This window comes from Rhipicephalus sanguineus, chromosome 4 (genome assembly GCF_013339695.2).
Source record: "Rhipicephalus sanguineus isolate Rsan-2018 chromosome 4, BIME_Rsan_1.4, whole genome shotgun sequence".
NCBI classification, from domain to species: Eukaryota; Metazoa; Arthropoda; class Arachnida; order Ixodida; family Ixodidae; genus Rhipicephalus; species Rhipicephalus sanguineus.
In genome coordinates, this window is record NC_051179.1 from 17,887,002 (window position 1) to 17,907,978 (window position 20,977).

General features: G+C 49.1%; 1 protein-coding gene across 3 annotated transcripts in view; it reads right to left on the reverse strand.

Annotated features, from left to right (window-relative positions):
• Nucleotides 1-20,977, reverse strand: part of LOC119389523 (3-hydroxy-3-methylglutaryl-coenzyme A reductase) — a 71,893-nt gene that overhangs the window by 14,621 nt on the left and 36,295 nt on the right. For 2 of the 3 annotated variants that reach the window (XM_037656831.1, XM_049414449.1), the window contains exons 2-10: nt 8,169-8,358; nt 7,112-7,223; nt 6,126-6,213; nt 4,034-4,118; nt 3,608-3,713; nt 3,335-3,441; nt 2,764-2,883; nt 2,044-2,159; nt 336-496 (exon numbers count right to left, since the gene is read on the reverse strand). In XM_037656831.1, the coding sequence (XP_037512759.1) occupies nt 336-496; nt 2,044-2,159; nt 2,764-2,883; nt 3,335-3,441; nt 3,608-3,713; nt 4,034-4,118; nt 6,126-6,213; nt 7,112-7,223; nt 8,169-8,333 (1,060 nt within the window). In that variant the 5' untranslated portion in view covers nt 8,334-8,358. Of the gene's footprint in view, nt 1-335; nt 497-2,043; nt 2,160-2,763; nt 2,884-3,334; nt 3,442-3,607; nt 3,714-4,033; nt 4,119-6,125; nt 6,214-7,111; nt 7,224-8,168; nt 8,359-15,948; nt 16,110-20,977 lie in introns of those variants that run through there. The other variant, XM_037656830.2, reaches the window with a different exon arrangement.

Sequence of the window (20,977 nt, forward strand, 5' to 3'; positions counted from 1 at the left end):
CATTTGTGTATTGCCCCTGCGAATACGAACACTTCAGTAAAATTCCAACACTTTCTTTGAGGGCAAGAAATGTTCTGGCCAGAAGGGGTCGACAGATGCTATTCCCTGTAATACATATTAATTTGTCGCGCAAGAACCAGGTGTAGTGACCCAAGGGAAACATGCTTCATGTTTTAAATTGCGGCAAGCATAAAAGACAAAGGACCAAGGCAAGTTAACCAGCAGGCACTGCAACGCCCTTTTCTTGCCTCTGTCCTTCTTTTGCACACATTCCCATTTTAAGTATGAATAGCAGTTGCCAACACGACCAACTTTCACTTTGTCGGAATACTTACCATTTGCGGAGTCACCTAGGCAAGCCTTTTCTTCCCACGGGTGGTTTTGTTGTGCAAGATGCAGCTCTAGCTCCTCTCTGTTCTCAAAGAAGATGTATTTGACAGCCAGCGCTGATGCCAGCACGAGCAACACCAGCTGCTCAGGGCTCACCGCCAGCCATCTGCACAAGAATGCACAGCCATAGGCCTTCCTCAATGTTGCTAGCTTTTGTACAAACTGGTCATCAACACAATCATCTAGCATCCCAAGGTAGACATAGGCATTAACAACCGAAAGTAAATGTGAACATTGGCCACGGACAAAAAGAAGAAAAAAGAAACGCAAGATGTTTCAGGAACTGTGTTCACAGTCTATCTTCATCTTTCATTATTGTCTATTCTGACAAGATGAGCTCTTGTCATTACTTCATAACCATGAATAGGTCTTGTCAGACTTTTAGACAACTTCCTCTGCTATGCTGTATCAGTAAACCTTAGTGCTGTACTTTCAGACCAAAACTGGCTGTGGTTTGATAGTCAAGTACTATGCATAAATGAGGAAACAACACTTCCGTTCCTGTGGCTAACTTTTTAAATATTACTGCACATAAGATGTAATTACATGTACAAAGTGCATATCTCACTTTTTAAAATTTAGGTGGCACAGTTGCAAATGACACTTCAATATTAAGTATGAACAGTTGATTCATACCCCCACCAGACTTGTCTCACCATATTAAGTAGGATTGAAAAATGCCCGAACAATTGTAACATGCTTTTCATCACTTGGAAATAAATGGTGCCGATAGTGCATTATATTATGTGCACAAATAGCATGCAATTTTTTTCGCAGTAAGTTGTTTACACATATCCAAGCTTTAGATTACTGTTTCACTATAGTGCTTAACAGACAAGACAAAAGTTACCAAAAGGGACTATGAAGATTAATATTTAAATTAATTAAGCTCTGGGGTGTTATGCAACAAAACTGCAATGTGATCATGAGTCAAGTCGCAGTGGGAGACCCCAGAACAACTTTGATCAGCTCTAGTTCTGTAATGGGCAGCTAAACCTTAGTACATGAGCATTTTTGCATTTCGCCACCATTGAAATATAGCTGCCACCAGCCAATAATCAAACCCACAGATTTATGCTTGTAAGACACTGCGATGGACAAGTTGACTATTTGTTCATAAGTACGCAAGGCTACAATAGTACTTCCATGTGAATCGGCCATTATGTACAGTGCTCACAGCTTGAAATGCAACATCAAAACTTTTAACGGACGGGTATGCACAAGTGCATGAGATAACTGCATCATATCACTCCAAATTTGGCCGCTAATGGTAATGCTGGCTCTGACGTAATTGTGTGAGTCAAAATTATGCCCAATATAACAATGGTGATAAGAAAGTAAGTGCATTCCTCAGCCATGAATGTCGTGTTTCAACCCACGAGGACTGTACACTCGCGCTAAATATAACTTGCAACATGGTGGCCGTAGTTGAAGGCGCCCCAAGTTTGAACAGTTACCCTGGCAAACGTTGAATCGGTTTATAGAATATCAGTAACTGAAACAGCGTCTTCTTCAGTAATTTTTGCTATGCCAGCAGCGCTTTGGAGTGTTGGCATCACTTTGAGCACGGAAAACAGATTGCAACTCACACTGAGCACACCTGTGTGTAATGAATGAAATGAAAAAAAGAAAACACACAAGACAGAGTCATACCTTTGAAAGTAAGGCCCCCAGGCAAGCTTGTCAGCTGCGATGGGGTCTGGGCTCTGTGTTCCTGGGCTGCCTGCCATCCACCGACTGTGTGTGTGCACAAGCATCAGCCCCGCTGACTGTACAGACATGAGATGGAAGCCATAAGGAAAAAAACGAATATTATATATATGCGAAACTGATTCCACAAATATGCACAGAATAAACTATGCGTCAAGCTCAAAAACACGTAGCTCTTGGGCAAAAAATTAGGTTTTGCACTAGTACTGCATATGGCATGCAACACAGGGCATTAAAATGCAATGTTATTTTGTTTATATCAATTCCTACAAGGCCAGCCAGCATTAAAGGAATCTCTATCAATGTGGACATGTCCAGTTTCCATAGGCATGAGCAGGATTCTGCATTAGGGAGGGCCAAGTTTTATCGCAGCACCCCCCCCCCCGCCCCACCATTAGTCGAGTCCGAGAGAAAATAAGCTTCACAATGAAGGCAAAAACAAAAATGAAGCGATGACGTGCTTTTCACAATGGCCTGCTATTGGTCATCTGCTTCCCAAGGGTAAAGGTGGGAAGTGAACAGTTTTCGAATGAAATATCAGAGGCCCTCATAATCAAAAACCTGGGTTGAATGACAGGACAGGACTGTATAAAGCTATGGGACAGACTTGGCAACCCCCTTTCATTATTTTCTCCTCTTTTACATGAAAACAACAATGCTTACCATGATCATTTTTACCCTCTGGAGGACTGGATTTGGCTTTTGTTCTTCTTCTTGTTGCAAGACTCTTGCTAATGTACTCAACTGCCACACAGGACGTCCCTCTTCCCTGTCTCGTGACAACTGAAAATGGTCAGGATATAGAAAAATATGTTAATAACAAGGCACAGTTGCATGCAATAGTGCTGGACCATGAAGCTGCTGTGTCAGAGGAAAGTGTTGCATTAAACATGAAAAGTACCACCTCGGTAATGCCACTTGCAGTGCATATATGCACAATATGTACATATCAAGGCTATCAACATGTCCCAAGGTAAGTAGTTAAATGAACATGCAACAAATTTATCGACAGCACGGTTAATACCTATGTGGTGTCACAATCTACTCCGTTTGGTTCCGGGAGTCGTGCATTAAGAAGTGCTCTAGGTACAATTTGGATGGTTAGTGCATGGGGGTTTAATGTCACGAAGCGACTCAGTCTATGAAAGACGCTGTAGTGGAGGACTCCGGAAATTTTAGACCAGGTGGGATTTTTTAACGTGCACTGACATAGACTTAGTATAATTTTCCTTACCTCGAGAACCAAGGACAAACAAGCTGGGAAGAAGGTCATGAAGACGACATAGTTGACCAATGCAGACATGCAGGCAAAGCAGCAAAGTTCTTCTAGCCGTTTGACACCTATGAAAGATAAATATCCTTGAGCCTTTTGTTTGTTGAGAAGTGCAAGGCATCAACACTGCACACGTGACGCAATTCTATTGCAGCTCATCACATGCACTTGGCGATTGTGAATTCACACAAAAATATTCAACGAAATCTTTCCAGAGTGTAGGCAGCTACTCACCTGAAAGGGTGCCCACACCGATGACCAATGTCTCGACGATGGTGTCTAGGGTGATTGTGGGACCCAGCACAGCCATACCACGGGCTATGTTCTCCCGTACCTCTTCCTGCACAGAACGTGGTGCATGGAGCGTTTCGCTGCACTCGGTTCAATTTCGGCATACACATCACTGCAATGGTATAGTAGTGCCAAAATGGCTGGCACAAATGTGGGCCAATAGCAGGCGTAAAAGGAGCCGTACGGAGCAGTAGTGCCTCTTGCATGAACTTCAGCTATACTGAAGTGACAAGTGTTCAGCCTAGAAACTAATGCGTCCCTAGATAATATAGTATAACGCACACATTTCTGACCACCTTTCAGATCTGTAGCAAATTTTCACTGATGAGATAATTAGCAGAAGTACTACGAGAAACGTGCCACCCATACCTGCGAGCTGGAGCTGAGGGCAAACTGGGCCAGTAGACCAGCCTTGGATAAATCAATGAGAAGTAGAAAGAACGGCAGCGCCTCTCTGGAAAAGTAACATTTATATAAGAGACACACGGAACATCCTTTTAGACAGTCACCAAAGTACAGGCATTTATATGTATCATTAAGCAATTACGTACTTTAATATAGTAATACGTATTGTACAATTACATCATCACAACAGAGGCGAAGCAAGCAAGGTGGTTTGAGGGGTTCAAACCATACCCGAATTTTTTTACATTTTGTATGTGTATATATGCATGCACACATACAAACACATGTACAAACATACATAAGACATAAGCGGAGGTCAGAACCCCCCCCCCCCTTCCCCCGAAAAAAATTTGACTGCACCACTGCGTCACAGGAACAATTGCAGAAAGGTGCTGTGGTGGCAAGTACTGAATCAATTTTGACCACAGAGTACACCAAATATTAGTACAAGGACATTTTTGCATTCCTTCCGATCGACATGTTAATGCTAAGATTTGTTTTAACAGTTATGCGCTTGAAACACAATATGAGCCACCACAGCTTGCAACTCTAAGCATAAATTTAATATAGTTGTTCTTGCTTGATTGGAAAGCAATTTCAATGAAACTAAAGGCAAAAGTGCTGTGATTTTTCGATGCAGATGTTAAGTGTCCAAGCTGTGGTCACATAATCATACACACATGAAAGTGATCAAGACTTACCACCCCATTCTTAAGGGATCACTTTAGCGCTCCCTTTCACTTTTGCATTATGTGCCATCCTGTTCGACACCTTCGCGGAGTGATGGCAGTTCTGTCCGCTGATTAAGTAATGAAGTAATTAACTAGTGCTGATTGGCGCAATGCATCCGAATGGCGCCATTTCTCTGCGGTTCACGTGGAGCGCTGCTCACATTTCTCCTTTCCTTCCCTCTCTCTCTTTTTTTCTTTATCTCTCCAAATCCCGGTTGCTCCCTCGCTCGCTCAGAGTGCTCCTGCTTCCATATCGTGCTCGGTTAGGGCGGCAGCACCGAGCGTTCGTCGCTATCCACTCAAGAACCAGGACAACATTTTCGGCACGTCGCCGAGCCAAAGAATGAAAATAAAAATAATGAAAAAGAATAAGAGAGAAAAACGTTAGTTGAAGAAGAAGGAGCAGAAGAAGAAAACAAGCAGGAGCGCGAGGAAGGAAAGCGGCGCCCTTCGAGGAAACGCGACCGTGGCAAACGCTGCCGTCACCGCAGCAGAGTCGTCGGCGAGACGCGCCCTCTGGGGGCTGGTGGCGACGGCTGGAGACGCTCGCCCTGCTCCAGTATTCGTACACGCCTCTTTCTGCCTTCCTGGTCACATTTGGAAGTTGGCACAATGTGAAACTACGCGCGCAACCTTCGCCTGTGCGGAGCCGTGGGGACCCGCGAGCGACACTGGAAGGCGTCACGACCGATGCCTCTGGCACATCTAGAGGGCGTCTCGGGCAGTTCCGCAGGACATGCGCACCCCTTTCGTGGTTATGAAGAAGGCACGGGGAAAAGAAGTGAAAACCACGAAGAGGACAACGCGTCGCTACCCGGTCGCCTTTGGAAGGCGGCACCCTTCACGTCCTAGATGACGGTGGGAGGGAACTGCTACCAAGGCTTCCGCCCATCACCCGCGCGTTCGACTTTGGCTGTGTGCCCTTAGGGCAGTACGGCTGCAAGATCGCGTATGAAGGCTTAGCTGCGAATGCACTGCATTCTTGCAAGAACGCAAGCAAACATACGAGCTTGAGTCCCTCAACTCTTATGAAATGCGTATGGAATCCAGTAGTGGTGAAACTGCGGTCGGGCAGTGTGCAAGACAACGACTTCAGTTCAAGCGCTAAGGCGAATCGGCAATTAATGTTGATAGATGGGCATAGCGCCACTGTTATGCTTGCGTGGATGGATAAACGTTTATTGAATTCAATTAATATTAGTATGGGAATTATATGCTTTCTTTTCCCGTGCCGCCGTCTTCCGCACTTTGTCAAACAGTTACCGTGCATATAACTCCAGTTCAACACGAAAGCCATCAGGGAGGAAGGAGATCGAGGTACTCACTTGAGTTCAGACAGGTCGCCTTCTAAGAGATTCACTACGCTGCTGCTGAAGACGAAACTGGAGAAAATTGTGAAAATGGTTGCTATGCCTGAAAGAGAGAAAACGAGGGGAAATGAGACAGTATTGGCATCCCTCAACCAAACGTAACCAAAGTGTTTAGGATAGAAAGCGATAAGAAGCAAGCAGAGCGCAGCAATCACAACGCAGCGAGCTAAGACTCCAGTCATTGCATGAACTGTGCCACAATGCAAAGTCACACACACCAACGACGTAATTAGACGAGCCTGCTCTATCGAGCTGACGCACAAAGAGAGTGCATGGCGCCGGCCCTTACACTTTCCTTTTGCGCTTTTTTTTTTCGGAAAGAACGGGGAAAGGAAAACAGATAAATGAACTTTTTATCGCCCATTGTATATTACGCGTCATAATGCTTTAATGACCTTTTAATTAAGGATATAGATCGTGTCTAGCGTCAACCTTCCTTTCCGCAAAAGCACGCATACTGAACGCTACGTTATATGAAACGAACCCCACAATTTTCGTACAGAGAGCGGCGGAATTATTTTTCTCCTTGTTAACGCAGCACAATACGACAGAACTTTGCAACTCTGCTCTTTTGATCATTTCGATCGAGAAAATGTGTCCATTTCTAATCTAATCGCTTTCTACTACTACCAACAACAGCAGCAGCAACAACAACAACAAATAAATAAATAAACGCAACAACGACCACGTGATATAGCTACAGAAGGTGCAAACGGCTGGGCTAAATCTTGAAAATTGCGCGAGCGCAGAAACGAATAACTGCACAGTTCCTTTCGTACCAAAAGTCTGACAGCATGCGCAATTTTTAAGTCTCCCTCTTAGAACAGCAGTTTCAAATGAGGCAACACGAGTGACGAGACAGGAACAGTAAGAAAATCACCAAGATGAGCTGAAGGACAAACCCGGAGCGGAAGGTTGCGCGACTGTATGTTCTCAATTACCTATGAGGTACTTGGAGCCCAGCTTGTAGAGCACACGGAACTGGTGGTACACGTACAACAGGGCCATGCAGCGCGTCACGGTCATCACGACGACGTCCATGCCTTTGTCCTCCTGAGGGCAAGATGGCGGCAATCGTACGCGTATTTTTCGAGAGAGTGTGTATAACAAAGTACCGCTTCTCTTGTCTTCATGAACACGTCCCTGGCACGCAACGTCAATGAAGGGGCAACGTCGGTTTATCTCAATAAGAACAGCAATAGGGACTAGTTGGTTGTACATCTTCTTGGGTAATCACGCTTTTATTAACGTACTAGGACGGACTATAGACAACACAGGCACAGAGCTCAGAAACGTCGCTCTGTGTCCATGGCGTCTCTAGTCCGTCCTATAGTACGTTAAAAGCGCGATTACCAAGAAGTCGATTTATCGTCATAAAGACACTAGAGAGAGATGGAGACAGAGAGGACACAAGTGTAACAATGTTAGTCAATTACGTCATTCTACAGGACCGGGTTCTGCAATACCAAGAAACCCACTCTTAATGTAGTAAATGGTTTACGGATTGACAAGAATAACACAGCACACATTCTAAAAAAAAAACATTAAAATAGAAAGACTGCCCATGAGTGGTTCCAGGTTCGTTTCTCAAGCAGTGGACGAATTGTTCTCCAACCGTGGAGCTTGTTTTTTATTTACAAATACTGCCGTCTCTATAAGAGACAATGCAGGGGCGGGTCAGTACAAAACATTGAAGATACAGGAACACAGCTGCATAACATAACAGGTTAAGAGAACACACAGAAGACGAAAAACAGATTTACAGATAGCAGGCCGAACAGGAATGCTACCAAGTATTAACACAAATGCGTTTTGTCACTTCTGCAGAAAATTGTTCCGAAGGCAGTCTTTTTCCCCATGCCATCCTCATAGCTGAATTGTTGACGGGAACCGCGTACTAGTTTCTTCTGCAGCCCCGTCTGCACCTGGTGACGTATATGACGACGACCACCACCACCGTACCATCCGCGGGAGAGAGTGAAGGGCACTGCTACTGACCTCCTTCATCTGGCACTGTGGCGACCACCCGCATAGCCGGCTGCCAGCCAGGAAGGCCGAGCCCATGGAGAGCAGGCAGATGGTGAGCGTGAGGAAGCCCACGATCACCTCCCACGGGTGGGACGCGCACAGGCGCCCGTGCGCGTAGAACAGCCGCGCCAGCATCGCCCCCGGGCTGCAGCGCTGGGCCCTGTTGTCGGCGGAGACAGAGACGGGTGCAAAAGCATATAATACACAAAGGCCCACAAAACGAAATCACTGCGATTATATGCTGCACTTTTCAAAGCAGCGGCTCAACAGGAACATACGAGCAGTCTTAAGCTGGAGCGTCAGCCGAATCCGGGTTGGCTTGGAGATGGGATAGTGACAATAGGTACAGTCGTGATTGAGACAATCAATCAATCAATCAATCAATCAATCAATCAATCAATCAATCAATCAATCAATCAATCAATCAATCAATCAAGCTGCCAAGGAACAACTCTAAGGTCTTAGTGCTGGCTCGCCCATCAAGTACAAAAAAAAATGAATAAGGAATAATGAAATGAAGACCGTATACACTATACAGGAGAAAATACGAACAAAAAAAGGGGGGGGGGATATGAGAGCAGCATTTTGGGCTAGTTGGTGATCCATGACATCAAAGAAACTGCGCGACGAAAACACGGACAGAAGAGGACAGGCACAAACACAAATATAAAAAGGAAGGTCAGAACGACTGGGCGTAGTACATTAAGGCAATATAATAACAGGCCGATGACGACGAAGACTGTTAAAAAAATCACAGCATATCCACGGAGTGAATGATGATGAGTGGGCGAAGCTGCGGAGGTTCATCGGTAAACCGTGAATCTTCCGTGAATTCTGCCCAGTACATCATCACCGACGTGAGATCGGGCGCGTTTATACTAAAGGTTCGATGAGTTATGACGACTTGCAGCTCACTTTAATTTTATATGTACGCTGTGAATTTTCATTGTTTAGAAAACCATTGCTTTAGAAAACATCTCGCGTCTTTCGTTAAGCAGCTGGCGTCTTTTCGCTTTGCTTTAGAAACATCTGGCGTTCTTTCGTTTTGCTTTTACAAAACATCTGGCGTCTTTCGTTGGTTTATTTCATCAATCAACGGCGTTTTGAACAAAATTTTTATTGCTTAATCACGCACAAGAGAAATCTCACCAGGCACTACCTTGGAGGTAAACAATGGCTGCTAATGGGAATGAGAGACAGAAGAAGTCGGCTTTTAGCTAACACTTACACTTCTACTTCTACTAACGTTTCCTACTGGAACATGCCAATGGCTGCTAATGGGGAATGAGAGACAGAAGAATTCGGCTTTTAGTTAATGCGCAAGCTGCGAATTTTTTATTGTTCAACAACGCACAGGAAAAATCTCCCACCGGCACCACCTTGGAGGTCAAAGCGTAAGACTGGTTACGCACTACGACTACTACTACGAGGGACGAACGGGTGCCGCCTTAAGGAGCTTCGCCCCTAAAATCATAATAGCTTGAAGCTCAGGACACAAGATCGCCAGGCGACAACGCCTGGATCCTTAGCCGGAAGCTTGTTATGGATCCATGCAGCAATAATACAAAGGGGAAAAAAGCTATTCGCACAAGGGCACTGTTATTTCTGCTTTACGGTAAAATGACCGCCTTTGCGTATTCGGGGTCGGAGAGGCAATGGAAAAGCTAACAAAATTAAATACTATACGACCGTTACGAAGTACCCTGTCTTACAAGAAATAAAATGGGACGAGAAGAGTGCGGGAATAAATTACGCTTATCTCTACGAAACACTGTCGTCGCTGCTGTGCAGGCATAATTAATCGCGTGCCATTGTTTAGTCCCACGCAGGAGCTGAGGCAACCCTTTTCCGCTATTCGAACAGGAAGGTCGCGGCGACATCAACAGAATGGCCCTCACCCCCGTTCGACGGCCTCAATCGAGGAAGAATGGACGATACCGAAAGCGTTTCCGCCCCTCGCCGTGAATAACAAACTGCACGTGGAACGCTGTCCAAAACAGCTGGCGTCCGCGACTTTAGCTTTTCCCACCTCCTATCGCCTGCCTTGCGCCACCGTGTTTTAGCTACTCCTCCGTACAAAGAATCAAGAAATTAAGCGGGTTAATAGGCGTCGCTTCATCCATTGTTATGTCGCAGTATTTAAAAAAATGCCATTCTCTCACATTGGAGAGAGTCTTCCGAAAGGCTCTTCCAAGCCATTAGCCGCCAAGTGTCGCATGGGAGTTGTGGACACCGGGACTTTGGCTCTTTCTATTGTGTGCTGTGTTTTTTTGCGTAATCCTTCCTTTTTGAAACAATGCACCAACTAGCCCCTAAATGTGTGCTGCCAGACTACGACAGTAAAACCGTAAACTGTTAGTGGACATGCAACGACGAGGCGCTGGCGGAGAGGGAAGGCGTGACACAGTAGAGTGATTCTCGCATCCGCAATCAGGAAGCTGTAAGCGACGCAATCGAAAACGTTCACAGAGCTGGCACTGCAGCTCCTACATAGTACAGAGCTCAGCAGGGGCATATAAGTTTCCCATCTGCCAGGTAAGAAGTCCGACGAACCAGTCGATGCGGAGTCTGCAATGGCGAGCGAAGCTGTAAATATTTCGTTACCTGCAGTGATTGGCCCGTACCATAAGAAACTTCGGGAACATTAACTTAAAATCTTGCATGCAGCGCTACATTTGACGAGGACAAGACAGAGAAGTGCATGACAGGACAAGGTACGGGTTTCTAAACCTGAGGAGAAACTTCAACAGCGTTATAAGCGGGACAGTACTGATCACCATCATCTATCTCCAATGCAGGACGAAGTCCATTCCCGATTATCTCCCAACACACCCTGTCCCACGCGAGCTGATTACCATAGGCCAGTAAGTTAAGCGAACTCACAAAACATACATTTAGTCTAGAGCTCAGTCGCTCACCGAAATTTACTCAGCCTGGGTCACCAATGCCAGACATTAACCGAGATTGCTTAGGCTCACGCGTTTACGCACTCGCTAGCACTCACGCAGAATCATTCAACTACATGAAATCAAGGTCCCAACTCCGCCCGTAGATGTTGGGTGAGGTTCCACAGGCACCTTGTAGAATAAGATCCGCGCGAAATTCCGTACAGATTAACCACCCAACCGGAATCATGCGTGATTCGAACTTAATGAGTTGACTCACTCGGGCTCTCTGAAGATTTCATTCACCAGGATTCCCTCAGACACAGGGATGTCTTTGAGAGTGAGTTGGCTCATGAGTTCGCCGACGTTTGGTACCTGCTCCCTCCTTCCTGGCGGCTGTGCTCTTTTCGAACCTAACCGCTGAATTGAGCTTACCGATGACACTCCGGAAACTTATACCGGGTCGTTTGAGTGTCCCGGAGCCAATCGCAGTGGTGCTCTTTCTTTTTTTTTTTTTTCTTTTTTTTTGCGTGTGTTCTACACGTGCGTGTAACGGGGCAGCCATAACACTCGGAGCGTCTCGCAGATAAGAGATTTGTTTCAATCTCCGCGGGTCGAGCGCGGTTTCACGTAAGGGCGTGCACATATATAGTCGCCGTTCTCCGCAATCCCCGGCTGTTTACAAACATGTCCAGGCCACACCGTGCCACCGGGACAGATACGGTGCCGTTATCTCGATCCCGACTGGCAGCGTCTGGCGATATCGCTGTAAGCCCTATCGCACACTGTTTTGCAGCGCAGCAGTCTCGGAAGCGGCTGATTACATGACGCGCGTCACGTTCGCGCCTCGGACTAACGTGTTACCGGAACACCCAGAGGGCGATCCTGAACAGAACCGAAACATGGAGGTGAGTGAAAACAGTGCGGCATCGCTGAACGGAGTCTGTTATGTCCTTCAGACAAACACGGTATGCGACGAATAAACAGCGCGGGAGTTACATTTCAGGACAAGTTGCACAGAAGTGGTTTCATTGCAGATGTCAGCGATTAAAGCTACGTAATTCGTAGAACAGACAACCGGTGGACAGTAAGAGCAACAGAATGGTTACCAAGGGATGGGAAACGCAGTCGAGGAAGACAATGGAGCGACAAAATTAAGAAGTTCGCAGGGATAAATTGAAATCAGCTCGCACAGGATAGGGCAAACTGGAATTCGTTGGGAGAGGCCTTCCTCTTGCAGTGGACATTATAAAAAAGGGAAAAGAAAAAGAGGCTAAAATGACGACGATGATGATAAGAACGCTTCGGGAAGTTTACGGTATACACCTGGTTTATGATGTGCAGATGTCTGCCTTTCATATGTTACTCTCCTGGAACAACAAAACATTGTACGTTCGAGAAGAAAAAAAAGGTTTAGTACTCGAAACGAGGCCCTTCACTGGTTTCCTGGTCCTGCAAATCATTGCAGACATTACCTCTATGCATCACAACGTGAATCGAAACAGCTGAAGCTTTTTGACAACGTGCACATATACAACAAGTTCCTCATGGCGTCGCAGACACATGGATATACAGTTCAGGCTCCTCTACAGTTATTCAGTTTAGTCATCTCCAGGCAATGAGCCGAATTTTTTTTTCTTTTTTTTTTTTAAAGAAACGAGACCAATGACTTACTGAAAGGACACCGACCAGCGTACCATTCGCGTATATCACTGACGCGGTATTTACACGCCGAGACAAAACTGGCATCCCGTGCCAAAATTGTTTGCGCTATAGGCGAGTCTCAATAGCTTCCGTTCTTTAATGGGCCAGCTGCCCACGGTAGAGCCGCGGTACGAGGTTTTATTCGCCTGCTACCTGGCTGGATTCTGGAAGCATAAACCAACAGCCAGCATTCGCTGGCCCGCCATCGGAGCCCCCCACTACGTGCTCCAGGGTATCCGTGTTTCGGCCAGAATCGGGCGTCCTTACGCGAGGAGGAACAGCGGCTGCCCTGGTTTTTTCGCCCACACGTGATTCAGACGCGCGGCGGTGGCGGAGGGTGAAGGATGCGCCAGCGGCCAATTGCGCAAGGCGAACGAAGTCGCCGCGCGTATGCTGGCCTCAAGAGGGTGGTGCCACCAGAGTCGGCAGCCGAAGGGCCGCACTCAGGATGCTATTTTCGGGAGCAGGGAAGAAGAAAAAAATGGACGATCCAACGCGGTGTTTATGTGCGAAGGAGAGAGGGGGAAGATGTACTGTCGATTTCCATGTTTACACGTGTCTCGAGTCCTCGCCGCCAACGGGGCGGAACGATCGCCGCGAGGCGACCCCGACGCGGCGTCGCGCGCGAGTTCGGCCTCACCCGAGGCGTGCGTGTCGAATCGGGCCACAAGTGTTTGCGGACGCGCCGCCACTCAGCAATCGACGTAGCGGGCACCTTCGCTTGTGTGTTTGCTTTGCGGAGCCGCGCTAGACGGCGCAGCGGGGAAGGGAGACATCTTCCCTAGGGCAAGGTCGACTTTTCTTCCAGGTCTATTGCCGCCGGCCAGTCCGTTGGCACTGCCACGGCCGCTGGCCGTGGCACTGCGAAGTCCTGAACAGTGGGACACCCAGCGGGAGAAAGGGCGAAGCGTTTGGGACAGTGCTGGAGTAGCAGCCATGTTCGTAAGGAGTCTTTGGGATTGTGGCACTGCACGTCGATCAAATCACAGCGAACCAGGATGTACGTGAATGTACATCCGAATGAGAAAGGACACTATATTCAACCCATAGGCAATTCCAGGTGCCCCGGTGTAGTGGAACACAATACCGTTGAAGCGTTCAGCCGTGAAGGGCATACATTCGCCTAAGGAATCTAATGTCTTGACACAGCTCTACCGTGGGAAACAAGAAAGGGGAAGAGAAGGCAGGGGGTCACTAAAAGGCACTCTCCGTCGAAAGCAGTAGCTAGTGAGGATCTGCTGTAAGTGGCAATCCTCGAGCCCCAACGAAATCGTACAAAGAACTCTCGATGCGACGACGCAGTTGTCTACTATGAATGTCCCTTAAAACGTTCCTTAATAAGTCCGACAAAGGCGGCAGTGCGTCCATTAGATAAGGCGTGCCTTCTGACCACGCTGAACAGGACACGGGAGACAGAACTTAACTGTACCAGCGCCACCCTATGTAGTGCAATAAAGGAGCGAACCACAAGCCACCTGTAACGTCATCCTTCTGGGCGACCCGTCGCTGCGATAACTGGGCCGTGGTCAAGGTCTTCGGGAGATTTGACGTAAACGGAAGGACGCGCATCCTGCACGGTGTTTCAAATACACTGCCACGACGTGCGCGTCACACATGCCGCGAAGTCAGCCTCAGTCAGTAAAATAATCGACGATCACAAGCCATCTCCCGTCCTTCCTTTCTTGTCTAGCGTTGATTTGTGTGTTCATTATCCTGCGACCTACTAATCACGATGTGAACGCCACTACTGCAAGCAAGCAAGCAAGCAAGCAAGCAAGCAAGCAAGCAAGCAAGCAAGCAAGCAAGCAAGCAAGCAAGCAAGCAAACTTTACATCTTAAAACGTGCTGCTGTTCTCAAGGACTACTTTTCTTTAGGATGTCTGTCCAGAAGAAACAGAATCAAGATGGGCACACTTAACTAAAGATAGCGCTAACTTAAATAAATTAGCCTTGGATATGCGTCTGCAGCGTGCCAGTCAATGAAGATACCGCATGCGGCCGACGTTAGTCTTTTCGAAGCGCAGCTTCTCTGAATAACTTTATGTCATATATATGCAAAACTTTGTCTTTCTGAATTTGTCACTTGACCTCGAAGTCTAGCAGTCAGCAACGGAAAGGAGAACATATGATTTTGGGGCTTATCTAAACAAGAGTCTAGGTCGAAATGTGTCAAGTATGGCGCCGAAAAAGCTGCAAGAAGGATGACTTGCGAGCCGAATAGAGCGAGAGAACGACGAAGGGGCTTTCGCGCTGCAGACGCCTGCACTGCCTCCGTTGACGTATACAGGAAGACTGGGTAACAAACACGTAGGCACGTCATCGATAGTTCCACGAAAATGCGAAGGGAGCGCCATTATCATTTTGCCAGTCGCAAGTACAGCGAATTATGGCTGCCATCAGCTGATATCGTAAGCCTATAGTCTCGAAGCAAGTGACTTGAGTGCCCGATATGGCTCTGCGAATCACACAGTCCTCACAACGTGCGCCACATCAACACTGGCCAAGTTAGTTCCCGTGTACGTCTGCGTACCCTTCGATGCAAGAATTATTTGATTCGTTCGATCGCTAGGAAAATCTTGAAAGAACGTTCGCGGGTTTTATATATAGAAAGAGTGGCTGTATAAATCAGAACCCCTCACTGCGAATTCGTTTTTGTTTTCAGCGGCGAACTTGAATGACCCTTACGTTTCAAGGTGCGGGAAACTCCATCCACGGGTGAGAAGCGTCGTTACAAGAGCAGCACAACGTGGAGCACGAGGAAGAAGAACTAGAGCGCCAAGTGCGATCATCCATGCGTCACGGGCTGTCGAATGGGCGGCAGCAAAGTACGAACAGCGACGATATAGCAGGTCATCGAGTACAAAACTATCATGGTAGCCACACGTACGAGAAAAGGCGATCGTGCAGGAAAATTCTGGTCCGCCGCCGACGTGCAGACAAGCAAAACACGGCGACTGACGCACACGGCGCGGCCGGTAGGACGAGGCGCGCTCTCCTCCGGGACGCGGCCCCGTTGAGGGCGCGAGGCCGCGGACTCGGCTGAGGACCGAGTGGCGCCGAACCCGTTTGCGTCTCGCCGTGCCGTTCGGCGAGGGAGGCGGGTTTCACGGGCAGCAGCAAAAAGAGAGGTCGCGACGAGAAAGTTACCAGCAGCAACATACCTGGAGCAGTGGCGTAGAGCGCGGCTCAGGGCGGCCCGGGCGGCTTCTTCGAGCTTGCGAACGACGACGTCGCTGCGGCGCGACGGCGCGTCGCCCATGGTGCTGCGGCAGCTCGCGCGGCGCGGCGGCGGGGGGGTCAGCCGAGCCTCATGGCGCTCGGACGGCGAGGAAACTGGTCGCCGCGGAAGGAAGGCCGCCGCTTTCGCCTCGAGAGAAAAGGGGGCCCCTTCCGCGTGCGCACGCCGCCGAGGGAAGAGGGCCTGTCGCGGAAGCAGTCCCCCCCTCCAAACAGTGGCGCGCGTGTGAACGACCCCGTTTCCCGGTCGGCCGCCGATCTAGGCCACGGCGCGGCGGCCCTGACATTGGCCCGAGGGTCTCTGGGTCAGCCCGCCTTCCTGCACGGTGGCCGCCGCTCCTTTTGGCAAGACCTCCTCCAGTCACGCGACTCGCCCACCGAGCGGCCGCCGCGGTGATGTGAGAACACGCTCCACTCGCTCTCCCTTGCGCCCGGGTGGGCGACAGTGGTGCCATTCCTCCCACTCATAGTTCCTGCCAGGACCGGCGGAAAGGCCTTTGCACTACGTGGCTAAGATGCGGGGCAACGGTTTCTCCTGCATCAAGCACGCCAGCGCTTCGGAACCCGCCCAGAGACAACGTCGAATAGTGGAACGCGTGAACAAAGCCAGCGTTGGAGGTGCACAGATTGCCAGGAAATGAGGCGGAGTCAGCCTCGTGATGAAATGATGAAGAGACCGACCAGTGAGAACACTGTCATCCCATCTTAAACAGCTTGTCTTACTCGATCTACTGGGCTAGAAGGCGCCCTCTCCTGCAGGCGCCCTCTCCGGCAAAGCTGGTGAACGCCACTTCCCAGGCTCTACCATTGTCCTGCACCGAGCGCGTAAGCACTGCCGGTCGCCATCTCGGGCGCAGCACACTCGGAGGGCAACGGACGGGGTTTCCCTCACGCTCACTGCGCTCGCGGAGACGAGGAAGCCAGCGCGCCAGCTGCTCCAGTTCGTGAGGGTGAAGATCCTGGTGTCCGCGAGTCGGCACACAATGGTTCGCACATAGTGTAACTGCATGGCCGCATTGTGCGTGCGTCTACGCGCCGCCACCCAGATCTCGCTCGCATCCCGCCGAACAGGTTTGCCTCCTCCGTCTGAAGAGCGAGGCCGTTCGGCTAAGTGGGGCCGCGAGCACGAGCACGCAGTCGCGCGCGCACGTTGCACAATCACCGCGTTAGCTGGTGGCAATGCCCGCTACGAAAGCGCCGTCTGATATAGAACACAATGCAAGTAAATCCAGTATCGCTATACCATGTAGCGGACGTTCGGAAAACACAGCGACCTGCATAAGATAACGCTAATGTGGAAAGTTTTTGACGTGGAGGTCAGCTACATAGCCCAATACAATCGAAAAGTGTTTAACAAGGCCTTCTCCAGGCGTTGACGAGACAGAGATAGATAGACCTTAAGGCATATTTTAACAAAGTGAAACAAAGCAGAGAAACCGAAGGAGACATGCCTGACAGCGCGATACCGGTGCATACCAACAGCTATCGTAAACAAGCACCGCCGGTCGTCTAACCCCGAAATGACTTCTCCGGAAGACTGCACTCATTTTCAGACCGGCACCGCAGCGAAGCTATATGCGTTAGGACATACATTCTGACCATAAAGTACACAACTTATAGTTCACTGTGCTGCGCGTGCCTGTCCACACGCAACAGAGGTGAGTCGAGAGGAACAAAGTAAGGGGAATTGTTCGAGAGGCTTGTTTATTTGTTAGACGCAACCAAAGGGAACCAACAGACAATTAAGCCAACGAAAGGATAGGGGCATATACATATCAGATATAAGACAAGTACGGTTTCGTACAACTCATGCAGGATCAAGATCAAGGACGCGGCGTCACGTCACCGGAAGCGCGGTCTACAAGGCCGATAAGTAGAGCCCTCTATACTCTGGGAGGGAGTTCAAGTGCTCGGCAAATTTCCGTACCGTTCTTTTTGTTTGTTGGTTTGTTATTCTTCCGCGACACTTACAGACCCCGTTCCAAGGTAAGCCGTTACCAATCTTCTGGCATCTGCACAGAATATTCCTGCGTACACGTTGCTTTGTTCGTAGGAACAAGACCCCGACCAGGCCCGTAGCCAGGAATTTTTTTCAGTGGGGGGGGGGGGGGGGGAAGGGCACTTGCTGAAAGCCTTCACTATTTCACGAAAAGGTCTAGTTTCTTTATTTATTTTCCGTAAAGTACCATGTCTCATAAAAATTTCGGGGGGCAGAGCCTCCCCCCCCCCCCCCCCCCGGGCTACGGGCCTGCCTCCGACACTGGAATGATAGTATCTTCGAAGCGAAATACCCACCTACATTGAGGTGAGGTCGTCGGGCACCGCGTGCGCCAGCAAGGCATAAAATCGGCAATCACACTTCCCTTCGTCCTTTCAGTGTGGCATCGATGTTAGGTCGCGCAATAACCACTCCGATGACGAGGGCGAAAAGTCTAGTGTCTACATCATCCGCGTTTGATGGGTAATTGCATGGAACACGTTACGGCCGCGAGTAAACAGTTAAGTTCCGTGGACGCGTACGAAGTACGGCGACAACACTTCCTGCCTGCGTGGTCGCCGCAGAACAGGCGTTTATGGGAAATGTATAATATATATCTACGACATGACAGTTACACCAGCCCCGCAAGGCCTCAATGTGACTTCCGTGAGAGGTCTGCACATGCATATCGTATGCCGGTCGTTTAATCCGCCGGCGAGTGCGCACAGAACCTTTCTAGCCTGCTTATCTAGCGCGTCCCATTTGAGACGTCACGAGAGAAATCGCGTGAAGTTGGTCGCTGCGGCACGGAGGTGATTGTCCTCCGCGAAACGCCCAACCGAAGTACTCATACCCATTTCAAACCGCGCGGCGCGGTATATGATTACACTGCGCTTGCACGAGTGCCAACCGCTGTGATGACGATTGAAGCATATAGACGGGATGTGGACGATGGCAGATTCGCGTGTTCCGTCAAGACTCGGGGCGAACGGACGCGTGAAAAGAGGCGCCGTTTCCCTGCGGCAACGGTACATACGGGGCCACCGGGTTATGCAAAAAAGGGGCTCGGCATTACCTGGCGCGCCGAGCGCGCTTGCAGGACCGGAAGAGAGCCAAGCCGGACGAGGGGCAGTCGGTCCGAGGTATCTGTCCAACGATGAGTGCGTGCGCGCGCGCGCTCGCTCGCGACGACTTGTTCCGGTGGTCGAGAAAGACCACTTCCGCCCCGCAGGAAACAGGTCCGCGGGGCGAAAGTGGGCCGTCGTCGCCGCCGCTGCGACGCCGCGGAGGCGACGACGAAGCGACCGCCTTCCGTTGTCCCCGAATCTCAGCGACGACAGGACCGTTGCATCACGCACAAACAAATAACGAGTGTAGCTGCTGGAGAGAGGCACGTGCACGCTTCTGGAGAGAGGCGCTTCTGGCTACATACACTCCATACATGACCACGTTAAGCGCAAAACGTTTGGACGATGGCGCCTGTCCATGTCTTTTCGTCCGAACGTTTCGCGCTTAACGGTGGTCAAGTTCATTAAGTACTCCCGCGACATTTCATACGTAGTCTAACAAATCTCTGCAGTGACATATCTCGTGGCGCCCATGACACTGTCATACACCTGCACTGCCTCCCAGATTACATAGCATGCGTTTTCAATTTTTCGCAAAGTTAATTCGAAGGCATACATAAAACGTTCATTTCGCATGCATGCCGAGTTACGCGGAAGTCGGTTTAGCTTTTTGCCGTCCAGTTGATCCTAGACAGTTTAACGTCACAGATGACTAGAAGCACCAGAGAAGTGCGTTTCAGATAGCATGAACATTCACTGTGTAGCACGGAAATATACGAATATAACCTTCTTCGCGCTCCATGAAGGTGGCTCTTTCTCAACAAAAAGAAGTTAATTTCTTTTCAAGTTCGTGACGTATCGGTCGGTAATCCAAAACATACTCGGAAAGCGATGTCCCTGACCTGTCTTCTTCGCGTCTTTGGGGCATTTGTATCGGGGAAATCCCTGACACTCTCTCGGCGACCTTGTGACGATATCGGCACACTGATGCGCGCAGCGCTACCAAATTGTCTAGCTGTCCACACTATCTCTAGGATTCACAAATAACTCCATGTATACGAATGACCCGTCGTCCAATCGCCGTATGGAACAAGACAAAAGCGAGCGCTCGAAGGCCAATGACAAACGGCTTTTTGCCAAAGTATTTCCAACTTAACGAAATTAACATTCATTTGGTGAATACGAAGGGAAGACACGACCGTATCCGTCAGCGCCAACAAAGCAAAAATGCGCTGTGTGCCCGAATGCCTAATTCCTACTGAATGAATCTTAATTCAGTTGCGTGCAGAGACGCTGTTGCAGGCGCTGACTCTGTCACGCTCTATACGAACACATGCTTTAGCGTCGACAGGGCGAACCGCAGCGAGCGCATACAGAGTCGACAAACAATGTGCATGCATCAATGCTGGAGCGGTGAGCCTGCTTGCTGAACATGGAGCCGTGCACAACGGTATCTAATTTCGTATTCACGTACCACGGGATGTAGCGAACGCTGCAAAAGCTCCATTTATCAGCCTAAATAACAGCGCCAATCAAGCAACTTTGTGAAGAGCCGCAACAACGTTCACTTCAAAAAGAAGTGCGCTTTGTTAAAGGGACACTAAAGGCAAATATTAAGTCGACGTTGATTGTTGAAATAGCGGTCCAGAAACCTCGTAGCGCTGCTTTTGTGCCAAGGAAGTGCTTATTTTGAAATAAAATCACGTTTTTAGTGGTCCGCATCGCGTTAGCGCGCTTCAAATCTCCCGCCTGAAAATACGACTCTCATACGTCACTGCTGCCATGCCCAACGTTGCCCGCTTTTACTGCGCGGCCGCCGACACTAGTAGCAGCCGAGCGGAAGTAGCGGGACCCACAGTAGCAACAACGGCGCTGCGGCAAAGACTTGCTCGGATGGGCACATTCAAA